This window comes from Ixodes scapularis, unplaced genomic scaffold, assembly GCF_016920785.2.
Source record: "Ixodes scapularis isolate PalLabHiFi unplaced genomic scaffold, ASM1692078v2 PGA_scaffold5__190_contigs__length_132052651, whole genome shotgun sequence".
NCBI lineage: Eukaryota > Metazoa > Arthropoda > Arachnida > Ixodida > Ixodidae > Ixodes > Ixodes scapularis.
Window position 1 is genome coordinate 96,660,064 of NW_024609880.1, and position 26,922 is coordinate 96,686,985.

General features: G+C 45.4%; 1 protein-coding gene across 1 annotated transcript in view; it reads right to left on the reverse strand.

The window, feature by feature from the left end:
• Positions 1 to 1,727: 1,727 nt before the first annotated feature.
• Positions 1,728 to 26,922, reverse strand: part of LOC115315179 (4-coumarate--CoA ligase 1-like) — a 58,535-nt gene continuing 33,340 nt past the window's right edge. The window contains exons 2-7 of the mRNA XM_042294283.1: positions 14,641 to 14,843; positions 13,220 to 13,388; positions 10,231 to 10,503; positions 5,394 to 5,538; positions 4,145 to 4,405; positions 1,728 to 1,864 (exon numbers count right to left, since the gene is read on the reverse strand). Coding sequence (XP_042150217.1) covers positions 1,728 to 1,864; positions 4,145 to 4,405; positions 5,394 to 5,538; positions 10,231 to 10,503; positions 13,220 to 13,388; positions 14,641 to 14,843 — 1,188 coding nt within the window. The remainder of the gene's footprint in view (positions 1,865 to 4,144; positions 4,406 to 5,393; positions 5,539 to 10,230; positions 10,504 to 13,219; positions 13,389 to 14,640; positions 14,844 to 26,922) is intronic.

Here is a 26,922-nt window from a genome sequence, read left to right on the forward strand (position 1 = left end):
CGTAATATCGAGTCACTAAAGTTTCGTTGAAAAACAGCTATTTAATTTGACACTAACTTTATAATTGTAAGATACATATAAAGAAAGTTATAAGCCGTCAAAAAACCACCAAAACGCCACGCACGGTGGGGTTGCACCTTAAGAAGATTATAGCGGACTATTTTGCGAATTGGTTTTAATAGGCCGAGAAGAAAATGAGGGCATAATAATTTACAGATTTTGTTTTAACAACGTGTAGAAGAAAACGAATCTAAAATACAAAGAGTTGTCAGTTCAGCGCTGTGCGAACGCTTCTCGAGGGGGATCGGTGGCCCCGTGGTCTAGCGCACACCAGCTCGGAGAAACGTACGCGACGAATAACTCAGCCCTTTCCACCGCCCTAGGTGCTCTAGTAGTAGGCTAGTAGGCCTCGGTGTAGCCGAACACAATAAAAAAAGAACAGCCCGCTTCCTTCAAATGACAAAGACGTCTTCAAATTAATATCTTTTCTAATGCGGCTGTGGAATGCATCCATTATGCATGAACTTCTAACACAAACACAGGACACACAAAAGAAGGAAGTTCTCTGCATTTCAGTCCGCAAACGACCAAAACATAGCGAGAAATGGCTGCGTCTATCGTGACGGAAATCATAATAGACGCAGCCAATTCTCCGAGCTTGCTTGCGTGTTGTCGAATGTCGAAGACTGCCAAAACTGCGAAGACCGGACGGGCGTGAATTTACCTAAAATGTCCTAGGAAATGTTGCCCCACTCCGGACATTGTTACACTGGCACTAGTTTCTGGTAATGCACTTTGTGAATCCTCACAGAAACTATGTGTTTCACTGCGTGTGCGAGGGTACCGCGACGTCGGACCAAGCGGGTGGGGCTGGCTGCGACAACAGCGCCACTACACGGCAGTGGATGACAGCGCGTCCCTTTTTTTCGGAGCTTGTGAACTCAGCCGATCCAGTAACGTTGGTTGTAATCATACGACTACATAGCCCATATATCTCTCACAAAACAGGCACTCACTCCATTAGAGACAGAAAAACATCAAAGCAAAGCCAAAGCAACTTGTTGTGTGTATGTTTATACAGCCGAAAGTTAGTTTGCCTCAGCGGGGTCTCGTGCTTCAGCTGCCGATGAGCGATTTAGCCACTGCAGTACAACCACTAACCTGGGACCTTTAACGTGCACCACGCAGTAGTGATACACGACCGCACGCGAGTACGATGCTCATCGAGATCGTAACGGGCAAGGGAGGAGATTGAACCCATGATCACTGGGTTCTACATCGCGAGCTTTCGCTCCATGTGTTTTACTTAGTTTAATCAATAACCAAAAATTACAATCGTAATGTTTTTTTGTTTGTTTTTTTTTGCTTCACAGTTCGAGAAAGTTTTCTTTTTAATTACTCCTGTAGGAGTCTTTGTTTGTTAAATATTGCCAGGAAAAGGGAGACAATTTTGTAAAGCACAACTACCTCGCGCCTGCCTTCAAGAGTTGGCCCGGCCTCCATAAATTTTTTGCTGCCTACCGGATCGTCCCAACACTACACTATACTTCATCAAAAGCCAATTACTTTAGACTACCGTAAATAAATCTCTTTTTATCACAAATATCACCATTATTTTACCTGGCGCAGCTTTTTTATTCTTGTTTATTGCAAGTGAAATACAGAAACACCTTTATCGCAGGTTACATCCTGGTTTTCGTGTAACTTGTGGCGTCCGAGAAGCTCAACTATTTTTTCAACTTCTCTATTTCATGGGCAGCCTTTGTTTTGAGGTCTTCTCTCAGGATCTTTCCGCTATCGGACTTGGGAAGAGATTTCGTAAAAAAAACGCCTCCATACAGCTGCTTGAACACTGCTGCTTGACCTTTGAAACAGAAAAAAAGGACGTATAGTAACTGTAGTAGGTTCCCGCACGCTCAACACTCGATTCATGTAACCCTAATATTTGCAGGTTAAAAAGCAGAAAGACGTTTGCGTTTCAAGTTAATGTAATTTTGAGAATGAAAGAAAAACGTGGCACAAACAAAATCACGTTTGCTTTTTTAGCGCTTGTACATCGCTTGTTCATTGTATGGAATAAGTTCACTAGTGTTTCTCTTAATTGTCAGTTTCAAAGAGAAGGTAATGTAATGTAGCTATGTCCCGTGCTACATAATAGCTGGCTCTAGTAGGGTACTAAAAGGGGTGACGACATTGTGCTCGTCCCCTTCTGTGTTCCTGAGTCCCGGGTTTTTATTACCATGAATACACAGAACATTTTTGAAGTACAGTCTCATGTAGAGCTACTTCGTACATGTTAGGTATAAGCGTCAGCTAGAACATAAACACGAACAGACTAAGTATAGAAGGGAACAAACGCACCGGGGCATGTGTTTGTCCCTTTTCATACTTCGTGCGTTAATGCTTATGTTCTAGTTTACGCTTTACCTTTTTGAAGGTTGTTATTTGTGCCATCAAATTTTGATTGAATACTTTGAAATCTTCGGGTTAAGAAAATAGCTCTTTCAAGCAAAAACGATTATCTAATATGGGCAGCTATATATATATATATATATATAGATAGCGGGTGTTTTTGCGAAGACTTAGAGGAGAAATAGTGCAACCAACCTCTGCTGGGCTGTCATCGCGGGACGCAGCAGAGCTTGGTTGCACTATTTCTCCGCGGGGCGCGGTGCCGTCGGGGCCGAGACGCGCTCCGATAGCAAACCGAAACTTAAAAACCCGTCGAATTTGTGCGGTTTTTCAGAAAGCCCTAAAATGCTTCGCGTGCCCTCTTTCGTTCTGCAATTTGTTGATTTAGTGTTTTTTGATGATGCTGAGCAATTTTCTAATATAAACAATGCCCTTAAACACAATATTTAAAAAAAAGTTAATTAAGCAAAAATAATGAACAACTTAATTATCCCGGACTTTAATAATTTTTCTAAATAAGCCCCTGGGCCAGGACCACAACGACTCAAGTCATTTTTAGTTGCGACGTGTAGTTTTCGCAATATCGAATCTGTCCTCCTTTCGTGAAACACCCTCTATGTATGTATGTATGAATAATATATACATATATATATATATATATATATATATATATATATATATATATATATATACATATATATATATATATATGGAAGAAAACGCTTCTGAGACGGTTGTTGGAGTTTTTAAAACATATTATTGGTAAAGTTGGTCGACGTTTCGGCCTGAGCAAGACCTTTTTCAAGACTGGCACATGAGATGTCAGACATCTCATGTGCCAGTCTTGAAAAAGGTCTGGCTCAGGCCGAAACGTCGACCAACTTTACCAATAATGTGTTTTAAAAACTCCAACAACCGTCTCAGGAGCGTTTTCTTCCGTATATACTTTTCGTCATCCTGCGCTTCGTTTTCTCTCTCTCTCTCTCTATATATATATACATACACATATATATATATATATAGTGAACGAACAAGGAAGGGAGTGAATATTGATTTTAATGCATTAATGTTAGGGCGAGAAAAGGAAGAGTTGGCAAAAAATTTAGCCAGGAGCGGCTCAATTTTTGGCCAGCTCTATTTCTCTTTCATTTCCCTCATAATGCATTAAATTCAGTAACCGCTTCCTCCGCTCTTCGTTCACAATATTATTACGGCTGCGCTCCTGAATCTTACCTCACTCCACAGATGAATATTTATATTCCAATAAAAATCCAACAGTTACTTTGCTCATGTCCAGAAAGCTTCACATAGCTTGTTACTAACAATGACTGCACCGAATAAACAAATAAAGCACTAATTTACGCGATAAAGGTGGCCTCGGTATGACTACTGGTATTTTCTAGAAGGGTGCTTTTCTATTTCAAGTATTTAAGTATGGATATGTAGTTATTTTTGTAGGCTCCTGTCCCTACTGAAGAGGGATTGGGAGAGAGAAGGAGGGAAGAGGGGGGAGAGAGGGGGAGAGAGGGGGAGAGAGGGTAAAGGCAGCAGGGGGAGGACACTCAAGATATTTCTAGTTATCCTTTTGCATTAATGATTAGAGGTCATAGGGCGCTTTTCCCCAAAACAAATTTGTTCGTTATCCGTAAAAGTTAATCTTTGAATTGTGCAAGTTAGACAGGCACATATCACACCAAAAGCAAAGTTGGAATATCAGGAACATGACATATACCAGCAATGAGTTCCTTCAGTTCTGTCGCCAGACTCTCGAGGTTTTTCTCGAAGCCGTCCTTGACAACGACGCAGGCTGTTGGAGCCTCGCCATACTTGGAGCTTGGAACGCCCACAACTGCGGCCTCTGCGACAGCCTCGTGGGCGTTCAAAATTTCTTCCAGCTCCGCAGGGGTGACGACATTATCCATGCATTTTATCATCTGTTTCAATCTCTCAATAACATGAACCCGTCCTTCAGCGTCGTAGTAGCCTAAATCTCCTGAAAATCAAAACGTAATCTTGGCAGTACTTATCCCTCTTTATTCAGTGGCTTCGTGGTAAAACAAACACCTATGAGGATTTGATCCTTTGTTACGTGGTTTTTGTGAAGGTTCTGTGCATTCCAAATGGAAATTTTGGTATTCAATGTTTAACTTGTACTTACATGTTTGGTCACTATTTGGTACGGATCCAGTCGAATTCGTTTTGAGATGAAAATTCACCAATCGCACTCATCAAATCACTTCATTAATATAAAAGCCCTAAACAACCAGTTTTAATTGATTGGTACCCACGAAGCTTGAATCGACGCCTCACCAGAGAAGTAGTCACCCCTCAACCATCATCGGGGTCGTCAAGGCGGCAATTTGCCGCAGGTGTTGTTTGGGTTAACTGCCTCGTGAGGGGCTCGAACACGAGCCGAGAACGATGATAAATTGCCTAAACAAGGACTTATTGTGTAACGAGCGCTCGCTCCGCCGCGGGCATGAACGTTAGGAAATACACAATGACTATCGGCCATATGCATAAAAGCACAGAAATGGGAGAACACCACATGCCATATCTCAAGAACTGCAGAGGAGTTTCTAGAAGTGCGCCCCTGCACGATTCCGTGCGCACATCTATCTAGCAGCCGAAGTGACATCGTAGTGAATTCTGATGTTACGACAAACTTCATGTAATATTAATAATGCCCGCTATAGTTGTATACATTGTTGGTTGAACACCAAACCGCAAAGTTTTGAGACTGGTAATTGGTTAACCTTTGTCCGAGCTCAAATCCGCATATTTTACAGTACGTATTTACAGCGTCATATAAAGGTCTCAGACGCACTATGGGCTAATGAACATTAAAAAGTGAATAATATTACTCTGGTTCCATGACAATTTTGGCGAAATCGAAATATTTGGGTCAGACCGAGAAAGCCGTATTCTTGTTAGTCAAAACGAAAAAAAAAAACGCAAAAAAAAAAACAAGCACGTCGTACCTGTACGCAACCATCCATCGTTGCTCAAGACTTCAGCGGTAGCTTCAGGACGCCCATAGTAGCCCTTCATGACGCCTTTGGCATGAACCGCAATCTCGCCATTACGATAGGGGCCGAGAGAGTCTCCGCTGGTTATGTCCATAACCTGGGTCATCATAGCAGGTCATCAAATCCTTTCTTCCTTTCGAATTATATTTGCTTGAAGAGACAGCTGCACTACCGTTTCCGGAAGTAGTTAAATATTTGCAACAACCTCTGTTAATGAATTGTCCGATCCTAAAATTTAAAGAGTAGGTTTACCTTCGCGGAGTGGACCCGCAAACATAGTTACTCCCAAGTCGCGCATGATGAGTGTTGCCTCGCCTGCTGATTATACTTCGCTTCATCTTAATCTCGGACGCAGCCGACCCTCCGATCTAATGGAACCGATCAAGCAGCGTCAAAAGCGCAAGTCACTAGTCCTTTGCAGGTAATGATTGGTTGAGCGGTGATAGAACGCGTACAGAAATAATGACGAACGCCACCATGGTGTGCTTTCGTAGCGGACTATGGTGCGCTCCGAAAGGTGCATCAGCTCGTTGCGACGGCTACGTCTGGGCATAAGGGGAGACGATGTAAAGTCACAACTTGATGTCGTTTTGTGACATAATGGTCATGTTTTCGGTGTGTGATTTCTAATACTCCCGCTTAAGTCAATAGAATGGCCTATCAAACTTCCGAAATCCGGTCGGACGCAGCATTTTTGAAAACGGCAAATGTCTGATTATGTAGGGCCTGAAAAGTCATCGACATTGATTCAATAAATCCTTATTTAACGCGCATCAGTTGCACATGTTAGGGCACCTGCCCAGTGGTGGGCACCGTTTCTCCGGGATACCCTAACTGCGGCTGGCTGTCCGTTCCCTCGTCACCAGGTATTGCAGGATCCTAGGGTTCGGGCTGGTCAGGCAGGTCATCCACGGCTCGTAGAACGCGGTGGGATTGGCAGTAAAGTCCGGGTTGAGAAGGACAGAAATTACAGGTGGCGGCTATTGAGAAGGGTAGATGGCGTGAAGAAGGGTCCCGTGGGGATATGTGTTGGCGTGCAGTCTTCGGAGGGTAGATGAGAAGGGTAGATGACGTGCAGTCTTCGGAAAACTATCAATAGGCTTCACCTATTGATGTCTTGAGTGCGGTGACCGGTATTTTCTTCCACCGTGACGGTAGTGGGATAGTATGACGGCATACTTGATGAGTAGGTCAGTCGGGAGGGGAACAAGGGAGATTGCCCCATCTTGGATGATAGACCGGTATATCTGCGCGCGGGCAGCGGCATGTGCCGCCTTCGAGGAATTTGTGTCCAAGTACTCAGACGAGGTGTACTTCGGGAAGCCGGGAGATGGTCTTGAGAATGCAAAGCGCTGTTTAGGAGACGCTTCTTAATAGGTAATTGCGGCAGGTTGCCTGGGAGTCTTCCAGCACTGTGACGGTCTGGCAATGGGAATTTTCTCGGCGGCTTCTCTAGATGCCGTACGTACGACGATGGCGGTCATTTGGTGCCCCGCTGCATTGGTTACACATACAGCATGGGCTGGCTGATTCTGATACAGGGACGCGTCGGTGTATCTTGCAGTTGGGCTGTTGCCGTATTTGGTGCTCATGGTTCATGTTCTAGCGATGCGTCGAGCCTTATGTGAACCGGATGCATGTGCTTCGGCATCTGGGCTACACGAATGGCTTTTCTTAGGTGCCGAGGTACTCGTTCTGTTTGTTCTTGCAAGAGTGGTGTCGCGTAGCCTAACTCTCTCTAGGTAGCTCGTCCGGGGGTGTTAATTTAAGCCGTCCTAACTGGGAGATGTGACGTACCTCTTGTATCTCTTCCCAGGTGTTGTGGGTTCCTAGTCGACATATTTGCAGGATGTATAGACTAATGAATCCAATGCGTTAAATAATCCGTCAAAAATAAGTTCGAATGCCTGAAGCATGGTGAGATGGCACTCATTACGCATTGAAATACAGTAGGCCGTATCTGGTCATAAAAACCTTGGTAAACAAAGTGAACGGAAACATCCACGATCTGCAGCTTTACAACATCGGATTTTGAAAAACCTGTCCCCGGAGTTCCGAACACCCAAACCTTGCCCGGGGTGTTTGAAGCACGACGATATTTCACCAGCACGACGGCGCAGTCTATCGGGCAACCCTGAAACACCTTCGTTATGCATATATATTTTCTGATTTTAGGCATTACCTTTTACCGTGAACTTCAAAAACAATTATAATATTGCTTTACGCGACCATTTGTTCCAAAGCAACCGTATATTGGACCTTCCAAATACAGGGAACCTTCGACACAGATCGAAAGTGTTTTGCTCCACTGAAGGCGTCAGTGTGTCAGACTGCTCTATAGAAAGCATAGATTGAAGAGAGTCCCTCTGACAACAACGAAGAGTGCTTTAAATTAAATGGCAGACACCTCCCGCTCCGATTGGTCGCAAATGCGCACGCGCTGCGTTGTCAAGTGGCGAGAAGGAAAGCAGGCGGAAAGGCAGAGACACTCGCAGACGATCAACGCTTTCGTCACCTCCTTGCAGATAGTTTTTCAAAACGCGGCACACAAACCACATGAGCCCGGTCGAGCAGTTTCACACTCTCTGGGACCTCTTGTCGTAGGCGGTTACAAGTGACGAGGGCACACACGATTACTCTACAGAGCAAATGCGTGAACCACCCTCAACACATTTTACAAAAATCTATAGTTAATTCTTCTGAATTTCTGTTAAAAGTTACTGAAATCGTACTGAAACTTTTTTTTTAAACTTTGCTGAGGTATGCTAAAATTGGCCACTTAAAGTTTTCAGATTTCCTTCTGACATAAATTTTGTTAGCTTTTGTTTGACAGAACAGCGCGCATTAACGTTAATAAAAACTCGATCTTTTATTTATATTTTGGACTTTGTTAGGAAATATGTCCCTGTGGTAAATACACATTGCACAAATAGACGTTAGAATGGACCACAAACAAAAAACCCCATGAAGCACTCAACATGAGAATCACAGTCCTGTGTACAGCTACAGAGCCTTATATAGCCTGCATAATGAAGGCCATCATTTATCCGGTGAATCCTCATCACTTATTAAGGTTATGAGTGTCCGATCTCCTTCTCGGGAGTCTGTCAAGATGGACAACAGTGCTCCGAAGTTCGTCCACTCTACCTCTTACTAAAAGTCATTGGCACAACTGATAATAATTCGGCGCAGTCGCTAAAACAACCTCCACAAAAACAGTTCCTAGAAGAAATGTTATCGATTTTCAGAGTTAATGGGCGAGAAAGAGAGGGGGAACGGGGTTCGGTTAACGCGTTTCAGCGGTCCGTTCGGACGTAACGCTAGGCACAGCAAACGTTTGCGTTACGTGGGACATATCTTTAATTTTAGTTTTGTTACGTCGGACTTGTTAGCAGAAAGTTTTATTAAATAGTAAAAAGAAAGGGAATGACAAGGGAGATTTGCCTTTCTCCTGTGATTCTTAAAAAATATCCTAAATTAGAAGAAAAAAAAGTGCAAACCAACCTACTGTCATTTAGAACTCTTACAAATATGCTAAGAGAGATAAATATGCAGAAAATATATTTTACCTTTCAATATTTTCAAAATATGTCAGCTGTTATTCTTCAAAACCTTCTTCCAAATATAAAAATGTCCTAAATATTTTAATAAATAATAAAACTTTACTTTTTCACTTTTTACAAAGCAATATAAAACAATGTCAATTTTTTTAAATAACTTAAAAAGTAACGTCATTACGACTTCTTTTTTATTTATTTTTATAGATAACTCTAGAAGAATCATTTTATCTTTTGAATTTTTCTTAGAAAATAAGTCACAAAATTGTCATCACTTCTTTTTCAGTAAGAAATCTAAAAAAGTAAAAAGAATGTTTAGCCATGTTATGATAATATTCAGGTGAGGCCATGTTAAATTCTAATACTTAAATTCTGTCATTAAGGCAATATATTTTCTTCTCTTAAAGTTTCCTGGAGACTTTAGTTGTTTCGTGCTCATTAAATATTTGTTCGCAATCACGTTCTCAAATAAATGTAAAATGTTCTAAATTACTTTCAAGATAGTTTTAAGCATCATATTTTTATTCGTACATACATGCATGCATTGCGAGGTGTATCTCGAGGCATCGGGTCTACCGATGCTAAAATGTTACGTTAAACGTCAGTAAGCTCCTAACCACATTACAATGCAGTATTCCCTGATTATCAGGTGTATAAGCTCATGAGAACTTAAAGTTTGATTGTGGATTTCTACAGATATCAGTAATCATATGCAAGGTTTGATCAAAGAGCAACGACACTCAATTCGTAGCCTAAAACAAGGGCATCATGGTAAAGCGCGCGCAACATTCGAAGGCAAGGACCTTCGCGTCTCATACTAAAGGTATAGACGTCATGTGATCGTTTGGAGCTGCGCTATGCCAGTTCTTGTGTCCACGTGCACGTGCGCAATGACGATATCACTATAGGCTGCAAGCCAGAGCGAGAGCAAAGATAAATGCTCGTGTAACGCAGCTCCAAATGTTCAAAGAACGAGGCCCTTTGGCACAATGAGACAAAAAGACCCCCCACGTTTGAATGTTGCGGGCGCATCACTTTCTTTTTTTAAGCTACCACATTAGCCTCGGAACCTTTTTATCGCACCTGCTATCCTTAAAAAAATACTTTGCTGCTTGTAATCATTTACTTGCTGATCCTCGTCAATATATAAGAAACGGAACTCTTCACTGTTATGGCAGATTTTAAACCCAACGAAAAGAAAACTTGTACCATCCGATAAGTTTCAGGCATACCTTGATTTTAACACCGGCAAGAGGAACTGCGCTGTTCTCGAAGGCAATTTGTCCAACAGGTGAGGTGCACGCTAAGCCAAACGTTTCAGTCAAGCCGTAGCCAATGAGAAGTGATTCGACGTCGAAGATTTCACGAACCTCCCGTAGAAGCTTAGGCGGAATCACTGAACCACCTATCAAGATTTGTTTTACTCGAGGCACACTATCGTTGTTTTTTCTGACTCCATTGACAATATGCTGCATCCATCCTGCGATACCAATAAAAAAAGATACCTGCGAGATTAAAAAAAGAAACAAAATTAACGCCATGTTTAAAGTTCTTCATAGATACTTCCTGTAAAATGAATACAACGTTCTGGTCCCAAAAATATTATTCTGTTTTTCGGAAATCCTGGCTGTAAATCTAAGGAATTCTGAACTTAAATAGCGTTACATTATTCTGCAGCGGCTTAACAGTTGGATCAAAGTATATTTCATGGATTGTAAGTTGGATGGACAAAAATTACTCACATACCGAACTTCGGAATGTAAACGATTTAAGTAACCATTAAAATAATTTCCCACAGCTTCTTTAGAGGAATGTCATTGGCCCCAACAGATATGAGGCAAGCAATGTTCAACCCTAGAAAGTGGCTCCCCTTTTGAAGCCCTGTAACTTACGACCAAAGGAAATGAGAGACCAAGTTTGCTGCCTCTCACTTATTCTTTTTATATAATTATTATTTTGCTAGGTATAAGAAAGAATTGCAGTTTCAACAGGCGGTAACCCGGATAAAGAAATCTGACCAGCTAATGAGTAACAGTAGGTTAGTTTAATCAGTTTATTTTCTGCATGTTAACGTTTTTCTTAACTCTAAGGTGTACGAATGCATTAATGAGAAGCAAATCAAGAGTTATTACTTCTTTTTTCCGCTGTGGTATATAAAAACTCACGAGCAGGACTAAAACACAACATGTTTTTGTTTAAAAATTAGGGCAATTAAATTTGTGGCATTGAAATAGATTCAATATATTAAAGTATTATGTAGGCTATTAAATACACGTCATGTAGAAAAGATAGATTTTGCACCTTGATGCGATTTTAAAAAATAGTGATATAAATATTTCTTGCTTGAATCTTTATTGCTAGAAATAAAAGATAAGTGTTCATGAAAATGGGGAAACGATCGTCAAGCGATAAATAGAAAAAATATGTATTTTTGAAGATTGGTTCATGGGAACGTTTTATTTCATTTAAATTTAAATCACCATAATATAAATGGTTCGAGCGTATGCGATTATTTTTGTTAAAGTAAAAATTTTGCTTTAATATAAAGAAATGTATAATTACTCATATTCATAATCTTGGCATTACACCCAATACAAAGTACGTGCTACAAACAAACAAAGATCAGATGGAGAGAAAAATAAAGGACAGCGTTGATTTTTGCGTTCGACCATTCGGGATTCTTTTAAAAAATCCTGCAATTTTCGGATTTACAAAAGTGAATATTGGTATCTGTCACTCACTTTTTTTTTTCGGAGAACTCCTGTGTGAAGTTTAGAGAGTAGCACGCGTTGGTGTTTCCGTATACGAAATTGTCGTGGACAACAACTGTATTCGCTTTAAACTGGTTATTCCACAAGTTTCACGAGCATACCAATGTTTTCAAATTTTTGGCGAGTTCGGTATTGAGTGAAAAAATACGGCGTTCACCGGCTTTTGCATTTTTAACAATTCTTAGAAAATGAATGATTGAGCGTGACCGGTATTAAACTTAGGTCGACATTATCCTCATCGTAGCTACAAGGATATCAACGCAGCCTTAGCAATAGGCTGCAGGTATTTCTTTAAAAAATCCCGTAGCGAACTAAATACAAAAGGGTGCCTGACATCAGTTGTTTTAGAGTAAGTTGTTTCACCTACTATGCAAATCAAGCCACAGCTCATGTGAACAAGCTAGCGCAGCGCCTTATCACACCATTCAACGGACGCTTAGAAAGGCAAAAACAATCAAAACAAACTACGGAAAACAATTCGAATATCAGGCCGTCATTCTTCTCCACATCATGGAAAGTACTATCAAGTTTGCATTTTAGTTCTTAAAAGTCTTGCTGGGGAATATCCTTTAGAACATGACATCACATTTACATTGACTGCCAGTACTTTATAATTCTATACTTTATGGTGTTTGGGCATCTTTAGACATTCCTCTTGTGCTTCTGTCACTGAATGTCGTGTCATTCTTTTACTAAGTCATTGCCAAGGTCAGTAATTTTTTAATCGTGTTCGTTTTTTGTGCGGCGCTTACAAGCATTTTATTATCTCGACCTGCTGTCCACTTAAGCTGTCATATCTATAGTCAATTTTATAGTGGTTTTGAAGTGCTTTTTTATATTCGTTTCATACCCATTTCTCTTTTAATTAGAGTCTCTATTTCGTGGTTTTAATTTCACCTATTGCAGATTCGTTTTATCAGATTTTTATTTTACAACGTACGTAGACTCATTTTTTTTTTGGCTTCGACATACATTTTTGTTTGCAGATTTGTTTTATACATTGTAATGCTCTCTGAAGGTAAATACTGCATAAATGAATAATAAAGATCCCGTGAACCGGGAGAGTGGTTGTACCATAGATACGTCTCTTTGATAAATGCGTTGGCGTATTTTGACACCCGTTCAATGTTGAAAACAACGCAGTCCTTACTTGGAAAAAAAAAAAAAAAAGAAATCACGAAAACGAGGAAATACGGACTATACTCCCCTTACGGCCGGTTTTTTTCCGAATTTACTACCATAAAAAGAAAATTAACAGCGTCACTCAGCTTAGTGTCTTGAGACTATAATACAATTCAACATTCGTTTTTATAGGAAAGCGGTGTTCTGTTAAAATTTACCATGCAACTGAGTCACTGTCTGCTCCTTCGTGATAAATTTATGCCGCTTGACAAAGATAATTTTCTCTTAGAAGTTATCTTTACTCTTATGTTCACACGAAATTTCTCACCTCATGAGTTTTGAGAACCTGCAGGAAAGCTTTGTACGGAATCAAAGGATCGGTTATGACTAATTTTGCTCCTGAAAACATGCAAAACATGGCTATTGCAAAACCCGCCCCGTGGGTGAAAGGATTCCAACAAAGGAAGACATCCTCTTCAGTGCAAGCTCCAGCAGGCCTGAAATCCAGAAAAAAACGGTGCATAGGAACTAAAAACAAATTATAAATACAGCCACCTAAAAACTCAAGGAAAGATTTCTTTGCCTACTGGAAGTTATTTTTAAACTCTTTGTATAAAATAGTATATTTTAATGTAAAGTAATATTGTAGTATAAAGGAATATAATTGTATAACGTAGTATATAGTAATCCGGCCGGCAGCAGAGAGGACAAGACAGAACAGAACAAAACAATATGATAGAGCAGACAAACAAATTACGGACGGCGAAGGGCCAGCACTTCCGTCCGTAATCCCCCGTCGTGTTCTACACCTTCTTTACAATGCAGTCTTCTTTACAATATATATGGTCGTAAAACGTGCAAAAATCAAATAAACAAAGAAACCAACAAACAACACATGAAAATGCGGCACACATGTTTCTTTCACGCACTTTTAGATGTGATGAGCTTAACGTGATTTGTGTGTCTCTGCGCAGTGTGACTGATTTCGTGAGATAACTTAAATAGCCCCTAAAAAGAAAAAAAAAATGTAAGAGTCTGGGCGGGAAACGCGTATCACAAAATTAATTTTACAAAAAAAGAAGAGAAATGATGGAGGAATATTGACGGCGCGAGACGTGATTTACTCGACAGTGGCCTCCTTTCCACTTGTTTTCTCTCTCGGTATTTCGGGCGCGCAAAAGAGAGGTGGATTAGCTTCGCCCTCACGATCGAGATGGTAATTCCGGAATGACCCATAGATTTCATAGATTTCTCGCGCAGAATTTCAAATAAATCTCTAGCCGTCAATACCTTTCAAAAAATGTTTTTCGCGTAAAATTTATTTTTCGACACGCGTCTCCCAACCAGACTGTTTAAAAAATGTTTTTTCTTTAGGGGTTCTTTAAGGATACTGGTTCCCCCCGGCTTCACAGCGTTATGAAATAGTTCATGCAGGGTGAAATTTGGTTGCTATAATTCACTTTTTATGTCACACAAGTTATTAGTTTCAATATACCATTACGCATGTGTATAAAATAAGTTGGTGCTCGAACAGGCCGAAAGAGATATCTTTAACTTAAGGCTGCTTTAAGCAAAATATACATTATACTCCTGGGTCTTTCTTACTAGACTTGAAAGAATATATATTGTGAATACGCCTGCTTCCGTGCACAAATACGGAAACAAACAAAAATGCTGCCGGTATGACATCATATACTTTGTGTCTTCTAAGAACTGGTTAGTTGTCAACACTCTGATCAGCGCTCATACCTCAAGGTGTGAAACGCTGAACAGTACCCCTTGTGCGAAATTTCCACGCCCTTCGGAAGACCCGTTGACCCTGACGTATACAGGATTGCCACAACCTCTTCTTCGTTGTCAGCAGGTACGTGGGGCGTGAATGAGGCATCTGAAAGTTCTTGAAACTGGAGAACATTGATGAACCCGGGCGCGCTTCCCACGCAAAACAATGCCTGCGAATCCAAGCAAGAAAAAAAATATATTAGTCGTTCTGTTTCGTTGTACGGAGAAACAACATAATAGATGCATATCTCCGATAGCAATAGAGCTGTAAAGCATTTCAAATAGCGATAGATTCTCGCTCTCGGAATAAACAACAAGGTTAATTTTTTTTTAAGTTAACGAAAAAACAAAACAGAAAAAAAAAAAACAAGATGCGTAGTAAATTTTTCTTTTTAAATTCTTTTATGACTGTAACTGGTAGCGTGTCGAACACCGTACTGATGTCATCTGCAGAGAAAGGGTCACGAGCGCTGCGTCGTGAGCAGAAGGACTTCGTGTTCATCCAAATCGTCGGAGGACGTTCGGCTTTGGGACAAAGCGCAATTCGTGAGTTGACACCATTCGGGTATGATGAGGTCACAAGGAGGTAGACGAGGCTGTTTGCATGCTTCAATTTGGGTGGTCTAGGTCCCGTGCAACAGTCGCAGTCCACTCCTTGATGGGTCCTCTAGCTGGAGCACAGTTAGCGAAATTTACCCCTTTATTATAGGAAATGGAATATATGGCCGCGCGCGCAGCAGGCCAACAAGGCAGCGCGCGCGTGGCATAACGGTTGCCTTCCACGCAGACGGCCAGGGTTCGATTCCTGGCCGCGGCTACACATTTTTGTTGACACTGTAATGTGATGCTCTGGTGAATTCGAGAACCGTCTTGCTGATTCGAGTTTGGAATGTTCTTCGCGCCGAACCTTCTACGCCGAACGATCCAGAAACCCACGAGGGTACATAAGAGATTCCGCAAGGCGAGCGGGGTCAGTTTCGCACCAGCGTTCGACTGTGCTGCTACGCCGACTTCGACGCCCGCGACGCTCTGTTATTATCGTTTGTACCCTTTCATTTTTTGCACAAGTTCGCCACATTAAAATTTCATTTCTTCCTGTTTATTTATTGTTTTTTTTCTGGTCACCCCCGTGACATTTTGGTGGAGATGCGGGGTACCCGCATGCCCGTGCAGCGCTCCCCTCCGAGTTCCCGCAGTGCAAGTCTGAACACAAGCCCCCAAGAACCCAACGAAGACCAGACCGAGATCCGATTACGTCGTCGGAACCTTAGCCTACCCCCGGAGTTAGGACCCTTTGCCACCCAGGACCAGGCAAACAAGGAGGACGACGATGGCCAACCAGTCAGAGACCCCGGGCGCTCCAGCCGTCGTTTACCTGCCCGTCGTACCGCGGATGGCTGCTCCATTCCACAGCGAGCAATACGAAGACGTCGAAGACTGGATTGACCAATATGAACGCGTTGCCCGCCACAATTGCTGGACGGACGAGCAGCGCCTGTACAACGTTTATTTTTCGCTTGAGGGTACCGCCAAGCACTGGTACGAGAATCATGAGACCTCTTTGACGTCGTGGGACATTTTGAAGACCGATCTCAAGGCTACGTTCAGCAACCACCACCGCCGAGAGAGAGCCGAGGACCTACTGCGAACCAGAACCCAGGGCCCCAACGAGAGCGTCACCGGCTTCGTCGAGGATGTTCTTCGCCTGAGCGCCCGCGCCGATCCTCAGGCTACAGAGCAGAAGAAGCTGCGACACCTGATGAAGGGTGTGAAAAGCGAGATATTCGGAGGTCTCATTCGCAATCCCCCGACAACTGTTGACGGGTTTGTCACGGAAGTGATGAATATGGAGCGTGCCCTACTAGCACGCGCCAGACACTACGAGGGACACCCTGGCGTGACTACTCTGGCAACATCATCCGGATACGACCTTGGTACCGACCTCCCAGGCATCCGTGACATCATCCGTGAAGTCGTCTGGGAAGAAATCTGGAAGATGCTCCCCGCTACGGATCGCCCGTCCTCCCTGTCTTTCGCCGAGGTCATGCGAGAGGATGTCCACCGGGCCTTCCAGCCTGAGGTTCCGATTAACACGACGACGCCAGAGGAGCCGACTTTGAGCTACGACGCCACGGCCCGACGACCGCCGCAAGCTAGCCGCCAGGCCACAGCGCCACCCCGACGAGACCCTCCGATGCCACAGTATTCTCGACGCCAGGAAGGACAGGTCCAGGACGCCCGCCCGGAGCAAACCTCGTCGAGGAAGACCGACGTGTGGCGAACGGCCGACCGACGCCCGCTCTGCTACCACTGCGGGGAAGCCGACCATGTGTACCGCCGATGGCCATACTGACGACTCGGGCTGCGCGGATTCCACCCAAACGACCCGCGCCCCCGGTATGGTGAACGCCCTCGGGAGATCGACGAGTACCTGCGACGACCCCAGTCCCCCGAGCCTGCGTCCCGCCAAGAGTTCCGGTCGCCGTCGCCGGGACGTGCAGCTTCGCCGATGCACCGACCCCGGTGTGAAAGCTTGTCGCCCCTGGCTCGTCGCCGGGTAAACTAGGCGCGGCAACCCCTGGAGGTGGAGTTGCCGAAGACGACCGACGTAAAGAGCCTCCAAGAACGACGGAGCGCTCCCACTCTCCCGACGCCACGCATCACAACGACGCTCCTGCATCGGTGTCCAACAACATGAACGTTGTGATCGACGGCCTCGACGCATCGGCACTCGTGGACACGGGAGCAGACTACTCAGTCTTGAGTGGGAGGCTCTCCCGCCGCCTTCGAAAAGTCATGACGCCGTGGGATGGACCACAAATAAGAACCGCCGGAGGACACCTCATTACACCAGTCGGGAGATGCACTGCTCGCGTCGAGATCCATGGTGAGACGTTCCATATGAAGTTCGTCGTTCTGCAAGACTGATCGAGGGGCGTTATCCTCGGAATGGACTTTCTCTGCGAGTATGGCGCCGTAATCGACCTCGCGGCAAGCCAGTTGACGCTGCGAAAGCCTGTCCTGCCGCCGGTGGAGACCAACACGACGTCAACCGCTATCCTAGTTATTGCCGACCATGTGAACCTACCACCGCTGTCGAGTGTTTTCGTCACCGATATAACCGACGCAGCCATGCACGGTGAGCTCTTCTGGAAGGCAGCGTCCAACTGCTCCTCGAAAAAGGAATTGGTGTCGCAAGAGGCGTAACGGATCTCCAAGAAAGACGTACAACTGTTCTTGTGACCAACTTTCGAGAGGAGCCGCAGCACCTAACGAAGGGTACCACCGTGGGCCACGTCGAGGAACTTCAGGCGCCAGCCGTGGTCACCACAATCTCAGAGGAAACCTCGTCGCCACAGCAGAAGAGCACGACGCCGCCGCCGCTCGACATCGACCCCGAGCTCCCAGCTCCGAAGCGCCGGCAACTGGTTGATCTCCTCGCCGAATACAATGACTGTTTTGCCACGACATCGAAAGCTCGCCAAACACCAATGGCGAAACATCCCATTAGTACTGACGACGACGCACTCCCTCTCCACCAGTCGTATCGAGTCTCCTTAAAGGAAAGGAAAGTGATATAAGATCAAGTCCAGGAGATGCTCGACGACATCATTCAATCCTCAAGAAGTCCATGGGCGTCCCCAGTCTTCCTTGTAAAGAAGGAAGGAACCCGGCGGGTTCTGCGTGGACTATCGTCGACTGAACGCTGTGACGAAGAAGGACGTCTATCCGCTCCCCCGCATCGACGATACGTTAGACCGACTGCGCCACTCCCGATTTTTTTCGTCGATGGACCTGAAGAGTGGTTACTGGCAGATTGAAGTCGACGAATGTGACCGGGAGAAAACTGCCTTCGTCACTCCCGACGGACTGTACGAATTCAAAGTGATGCCGTTCGAACTTTGTACAGCACCAGCGACCTTCCAGCGCGTCATGGACACCGTGCTGGCAGGTCAGAAATGACAGAGCTGGCTCGTATACCTGGACGATGTCAAGGTATTCTCACGAGATTTCGACGAACACCTCAGACGACTTCGAGCCGTGCTTCAAGCCATCAAGACCACCGGCCTATCACTCAAGCCAACAAAGTGTCGGTTCGCCTATGGAGAAGTAAAGTTCCTCGGTCACGTCGTGAACAACAAAGGTGTTCTACCTGACCCCGAGAAGACCCGCGCTGTAGCTGCATTTGCGCCGCCGTCTGAGAAGAAGGCAGTGAGAAGATTTCTCGGACTCTGCGCCTACTACAGGCGCTTTGTTCGAGACTTTGCCATACTATCCGCACCACTGACACACCTGACGAAGGACGCCGTAAAGTTCGAGTGGACAGACGAACACCAGAGGTCATTCGACGAGCGCAAACGAAGACTCCAGACGCCCCCAATTCTTGGCCATTTCGACCAGTTTGAGAAACCGAGATTTACACCGACGCCAGTAACACCAGACTGTGTGCGGTACTCGTCCAAGTGCAGGACGGAGCAGAGCGAGTTATCGCATACGCAAGTCGGACGCTGTCTAACGCGGAGAGGAACTATTCAACGACTGAAAAAGATTGCCTCGCTGTCGTCTGGGCAATAACAAAGTTTCGCCCATATTTGTATGGAGGTCCTTTTCGCGTGGTCACAGACCACCACTCGCTTTGCTCGCTGGCGAATCTGAAGGACCCCTCCGGGCGCCTCGCCCGGTGGAGCCTACGACACCAGGAGTTCGACATGACCGTGGTGTACAAGTCCGGCCGGAAGCACAGTGACGCCGACTGCCTGTCGAGGGCCCCAGTCGAGGCTGGTCCTTCCTGCACCAAAGAGGACGACGATGAGTGTTTCCTCGGCGCACTGGATGTCCGCGACATGGCAGCACTCCAACGAGACGACCCTGAGCTGCGAGCACTCATCGAGCACCTAGAGGGACAAGGAAGCGCCCTTCCCCGCGGTTTTGTACGAACACTGCCAACCTTCTCAATCCGACAAGGTGTGCTCTACAAGGAGAACTTCAGCGACAACAGCACGGCGTGGCTATTGGTAGTTCCTTCCAGTCTTCAAAAAGAAATTTTTCAAGCCTGCCACGATGACCCGACGGCGGGACACCTTGGTTACAGCAGGACTCTTGCCAGGATACGCGAAAAGTACTACTGGCCCAAGCTTGCAAAGACAGTGCACCACTACACCCGATCTTTCCACGAGTGTCAACGACGGAAGAGGCCACCGACGAGACCGGTAGAGCTTCTTCAGCCTATTGCGCCGCCGTCTGCCCCATTCCAGCAAATCGGTATGGATTTACTCGGACTTTTCCCACCGTCGACGCAAGGAAACCGATGGATCATCGTCGCAACCGATTATCTCACGCGGTACGCCGAGACGAAAGACCTTTCATCAGGAACGGCTGTTGAAGTCGCAAATTTTTTTTATCGAGTCCATCATCCTCCGGCACGGCGCTCCCGAAGTCCTGATCTCAGACCGTGGATCATCATTCATGGCCCAGCTGACGCAAGAAGTCCTTCGTCTCAGCCACACCAGCCATCGCCGCACCACAGCGTACCACCCGCAGACCAACGGGCTAACAGAGAAACTCAACAAGACCATCGCCGACATGATCTCCATGTACGTCGACGTGGAGCACAAGACATGGGACGAGGTGTTGCCGTACGTCACATTTGCCTATAACACGGCCGTTCAAGAGACCACCGGAGTGACACCCTTTCAACTGGTGCATGCGCGCAAGGTAACGACAATGCTGGACGCTATGTTACCCACGAACCGGCTGTCGACGCAATCGACGACGGCCAGGTGGTTTCCCAAAGGGCAGAAGAAGTCCGTCAGCTCGCCAGACTCCGGATTAAGGCTCAACAACGTGTCGACACTGGCCGCTACAACCTTCGTTGTCGGGACGTCCACTTCCAGCCCGGAGACAGGGTGTGGGTGTGTGTGGACACCGATTCGCCGCCGCGGTCTCAGCGAGAAACTCCTGAAATGCTATTTTGGACCCTACAAAGTGCTTCGTCGACTCGGGGATCTGAAGTACGAGGTGATGCCCGACGGAACACGGACTTCGTCACGCCGCCCTCCACGACCGGGAGTCGTCCACGTCGTGCGACTGAAGCCGTACTACGCTCGATAGGACTGTGGACCTTATGCGTTCAAATGACTCTGTAGTTTACCGTTCTTTTTATTTGTTGTGTTTTGTTTTTTGGGTTGCATCGGGAAGATGCACTTTTTAAAGGGGGGAGTAATGCCGCGCGCGCAGCTGGCCAAGTAGGCAGCGCGCGCGTGGCATAACGGTTATCGCGCTTGCCTTCCACGCAGAAGACCGCGGCTACACAGTTTTGTTGACACTGTAATGTGATGTTCTGGTGAATTCGAGAACCGTCTTGCTGATTCGAGGTTGGGATGTTCTAGGCGCCGAACCTTCTACGCCGAACGATCCAGAAACCCACGAGGGTACATAAGGGATTCCGCAAGGCGAGCGGGGTCAGTTTTGCACCAGCGTTCGACTCTGCTGCTACGCCGACTTCAACGCCCGCGACGCTCTGTTATTATCGTTTGTACCCTTTTATTTTTGGCACAAGTTCGCCACATTAAAAGTTTATTTCTTCCAGTTTATTTATTGTTTTTTTCTGGTCACCACCCGTAACAATATGAGCACCAATCACATGTCCAGCAATGTGAAGGAAAAAAAATAAACCACTTTTTTTACCTGGTGGGAACACAGCGAGAAAACTTTGTTTTACTGTGCGACGTCAGAAACACCCTGCGTCTAATATTTTACTTTAGGGATTAGGATGTTTGAAAAGATGTGCCGAAATCGCTGCTGCCGCTGAGCTAATTCTCAAAGAAATGTGTTAGCATTTCGCGCAGCTGTTATATGTAACATAGGATGGTGAATGCAACCTCTGAGCACATTTCCGCGGGGTGAACATTCCCTAAACCCCTCTTCTGCCCGGTGGGAGCAGATAATTTAACTTAGCGTGTGCAAGAAGTCTGTGCACGTGATGCGAGTAAAGCGGGAACGTGACAGAACAGCAGACGATAAAACAGCACGCGACAAAACAGCCCAGTGCTAAAAGAGCGCGGCGACAAAACAGCACGCGTCCAAATAGCACGCGACAAAACAGCACAGCGTCAAAACGGCACAGCGACGGAAGATCACGTGCCAAAGCAGCACGGCGTCAAAACACTATAGCGACAAAAAAGCACGCATGTAGAAACTTCGAGCGTGCTCGTCACCTCTCTCTGCACGAATAATTTCGAACCTCCTTGACCCTTTCATATATTGTCCCTAGGTTATAGAGATATCTATTGCCCATTTCAGTGCTTACCAAACTCCACATCTTGGTGACGATGTTGGCGGCGTTAATGGGTTAATGGGTAAAAGAAATCCAAAACTTCAAGTTATGAACCGTCTGGTTTGCGGCAGTCCGGTGAGCTTTTGACGCTGTGCTGCATTGACGCTGCGCTGTTTTGACGCCGTTCTGTTTTGGCACGTGCTCTTTTGTCGCTTTGCCCTTTTAAAGCTGTGTTTTTTTTAGTCGCGTGCTGTTTTGACGCGTGCTGTTCTGTCGTGTGCTGTTCTGTCACGGTGCCGCGTAAAGCGACAGAGCCATTTGATTTCACGCATTTATTCACCACGCACTTGCGTTTAGTCCCGGGGCGGATAGATCATGCACATGAACGGGCTGTGCAACGTGAAGTACGCCACATATATGCCGTCATTTGAATATTATGTACAAGTCAGTCTCCGCGCCCGAACGTTGGCGCTCCATTTCGAGCCAGCACATCTTCCCTCAATCGGCGCGTACATACTGTCCACGTATGGTTGTCGTCGGAAAGCCAATATCTGTTCCCAAACGTCAGCAGTTTCGTGCAATACGGCACCGTCGGTCCTCTTAGACCTTACATTGCCGCGCACGTTGTGCGTGCAAGGGTGAAAACATCATGCGCTTACGGTCGGGTGACATAATATTGCCGCGCGCCAAGTAGGCAGCGCGGCCGTAGCCTAATGGTTATCGCGCTTTCCTCCCACGCGAGGGGCCAGGGTTCGGTTCCTGGCCGCGGCTACACATTTTTATTTACACTGTAATGTGATGTTCTGGTGAATTCGAGAACCGTCTAGCTGATTCGAGTTTAGAATGTTCTACGCGTCCAACCTTCTACGTCGAATGCTCCAGAAGCCAACGCGTGTACAAAAGCGGCTCCGCGTGGCAAGCCGGAGTCAGTTTCGCCCCAGCGTTCGACTCTGCTGCTACGCCGACCTCGACGCCCGCGACGCTTTGTTATTATCTTTTGTACCCTTTTATTTTGACACAAGTTCGCCACATTAAACGTTTATTTCTTCCTGTTCATTTCTTGTTTATTGGTCACCACCCGTGACAATATGAGCACAACGCTTCAAAAACGCGTGGCAGGCGTTCGCAGGTCGAAGAATGCAACCGTAGCCCGTGTGCGTCCTTTAGCGCGTTCCAGGCTCTTAAATTGTGTTGCTTGTATGTTCAGATAGCCTTGAAGTTGGTACGCCTCAATGAGTGACCAGTCTCTCAGCCAGACATGAAGAAATTTGCCAGTGCAGTACAACCGCTAACCTGGGGTCCTCAACGTGCACCACGCAGTAGTGATTACGCAAACACGTGCCGGTACGAAACTCATCCAGATCGAAACGGGCGAGGGGTAACGATCGAACCCAGGAGGTTCTGCAGCACAAGCTGTCGCTGCACGCTGAGAGTTGAGACGCGTTAGCCCACTCAGCCACCAATCCTCCTTCCCAGGATCCAGCGCCTTCGTCGTAACGCCTACTGGCCGGACTCTATATTGAAAGAGTCGGGCCAGTAGGCGATGGCGACGAAGGCGCTGGAGAGAAGAGTGAAGGAAAGGGAGAAGAGCGCTGAGGGAGCGAGAGAGGAAGGAGAAAGCAAATACAAAGGGGAAACCACTGCCATTTTGATGCAACTCGCTTTTGGCGCAGAGCACTGTTAAGGCTACGCGTCATCTGCTCCGGGGTGACTTCTTATTCGCCTTAATAAAAGTCTGCGGTCAAACGTGGAGAAAACTTCATTCATTAGCTTTTTTAACCACCGAGGAACAGCACTATCTCATTGTTTAGCCGGAGCCAGCGAAATAAAAGGAAAGAAGCGAAATTGGGATCTCGATCCCAGGCATTCCATCGGGCGAATGAATGACAATGGTGGCCCTCCCCGCAAAATTGCGAACAGCCGCTCGCGCCTCTCACTCATGCCGCTGGCTGATTGGCTCACTCGGCAGAGGTGCGTTACGGCGGCGAGATCATAAATAGGACAAACTCTCCCAATATTCACGTCTTGTTATTCGCCCTCGCGCGTCGGGAACGGGAAGCGCTCAAGTGAGGGCATGGCGTCCAAGACACCATCTCGGAGGCCATGGTGAAGATCCCCCGGTTCTCCTGCTCAGCGGACACGGCAAAACCACTCGCGATCACGGCTCGCGAAATGCCATTTCCGTATGCAAACAACACGCTTCACTGTCCCAATGTAGTTCTACAGCCGGTAGGAGATTGTGCCTTATTAGAGATTTTTCAGTATTGCATACAGATGCAATTTCAAGCGTTGTGCATTTGCTTTAGAGTTGCGTGCTCCACGTTGCGCATGCGCGTCGTCCCCACGCTTCAATCCAAAGCCGCAATTTCGGCCTCCGCGCAAGCGCAGTGTGAAACACGCAACGCTAACGTAAACACCAAATGCTTGCGTTCGCTCGTATACATAATATTAAAGCTGACTACTGTTTCACCGGTTTCCAACGATCACGAGACGCTCTGCAGTGAGCAGAGGTGCAAAGGGGTAGGCACAAATGGAAACGTTGGGATCGTCAAAACAACGTCGCCTAAAAACTGAAATAACCAAATGCTCTGGGAACATGGATAATTAAAAAAAAAACATGAGCAAAATATATAGGTATCTTTTCTTTATTTTTTTATATATATATAGAGGAGTTGGGGGAGGGTGAGTGGTGGAATTTGGTTCTGAAAGGGGGGGGGGGGGGGGGGGGATTAGCGGACACTCTGGAAGTTTTGCCGATTTCCAAAAGTCGCTTAATTCATAGCACCACAAGCTTTGCCCACAAATATTGTCATTTTACATAGGTATTTCAGATTTTCTAGAATGTTTTAAATGACTTTAGACTATTTTTATTTTGATGGACATGGTAATTAAAAGTGCTGCAACCGAAACCGATGATGATAATTTGTACACTTTTACTTGCAATACTCGTTCGCGCGTTTCAAATTATATCCTAAGCAACAAATTATATAATGAAAAACTATGTATTAAAATATATTAATTGTTTTATTAATATTAATACAAATTGCGCTAATGTAGGCAGGTATTATTGTGTTTGCTTTTTGGGAATTTAAAAAAAAACTGACATTGCTATCAAAATAGACAAACAGTAAAACACTACATGTAATGAAAAGCACTGTATTATACGTCACTCGTTGCTCTTAAAAACACACACACACTTTTAATCTCTGACTCGGATTCCGTCTTGGGTTTTCATGCGTAAGCATTAAATGTCCCATGGAGCAAAGAATTGGGTTAAGGGGATATTTATGCAGCGTGTAGTTGGTCAGCCATTAAAGTTGCGACGAGTCACACGCTGTAGATGAGCAATTTAGCCAGTGCAGTATAACCGCTAGCCTGGGTCTTTAACGTGCACCACGCAGTAGTGATACACGACCGCACGCCGGTACGATGCTCATCCAGATCGAAACGGGCCGGGGGTGGGGCTCGAACCCAAGATCCCTGGAGAGCCGTTTATTGAAAGAGTTTGACCATACATTGGTTTGAATAGGCGAGCATCTCGGGGCCAACCACAGGCCGCGAAACAGCCCCTAGCGGTGGTGGTGTGCTCTAAATATGTGACACGACTGATTTGAGCCGTTTTAGCCATAAAGTTATTACAATAAATGCTAGAGGCTCAGCTGGCGCTAGTGTGCTGTTGCATTTTGAAGCAGACAGCAAGCAGTCACAAATTGACTTCCGGTAATGCATTTCTATGGAAAAAAGCGAGTGCATTTTCTCTCCGCGCTCGATTATAAAATCAAATATCACGAATAATTCGTACGCACTAGGCACATTGGAACATTTCTCAGTCACGCAGACGAAATAATTGGTCAGTTACAGCATTTTTATTTGAAATTCGCGGTTTAAAAATGCTGTTAATACCGCTTCGTACGTGTATTTATGTGCACTGTCGGACACTGTTAGCGCGAACACAGCGTCGACGCTTTCCAGCATGGGGGATATACGTGCCAAACGAACGATGGACATCTGGAAAACCAAGAGAGAGGCAAGAACTACGCAGTAACACTGGGTAAGTAACTTTTGTGCTTGCAGACGATCAAAATAAATTGAAAGTCACGTAATATAGTCCGATTTGCAATAAATAGGTACTGCTTTATTCTTTCTACTCATGAATATGTGTGAAGATGCTTGTTCTGTGTTTAAATCATCACCCACACGCTCCAAATCTTTGCTGATAGGGGAAGCCAGAGGACAGGTGCTCGATAAAAACTGCCCAACATAGGAAATAATAAGAAAACACAACTTTCGTAGCCCACGTACTTTATTCGTTATGTTTTGAACGTTTTTTTTTTTTTTTTAACCACTCGTAAAGATGCACGACGGGGTCATTTTCATATAGTGAAAGGACAGACATATTAGTAGTATATAAGCACCATCGGAATGCTGGCGAACTTTGAACACACCCTACAAACCTTTCGATCGTTATTTTGCTTAGAGTCGTCGCTCGTTTCTACATACCTGCCATGGAACAGTGGTTTGGGCCTGAAATATAGTGAAGTTTAGCATCGTTCAGTGATAAAGGGTGACGCTCTAACTAAAGCAATTAGACTTTCTAAATATTAATAAATGTACATACTACCCGGTACAACCGAAATAACAAGTTATGTATGTTATTTTCCGGCGACGAGACAAAATTCACGCGCGTTTTCCCATAGGAATACACAGGAAGACTGGAAAAGTAAACTGCAAGCTGTCTGCTTCAATATGCAACCGAAAGTCCCGTAGACACTAGCGCCATCTGAGCCTCTAGCGTTTATTGTAATAACTCTATGGTTTTAGCGTCGCTAGAGTGAAAAGGTTTAGCTCTCAGTGACTGAACACTTTGTGCATGTGAGGTTTTAGTCACGCCAATATTCAAGTGTAGAATAAACGAACGTGGGCTCCAAACCAGGGCCGACCTACTATACACTGTTTCACATTGTGTTGTACCG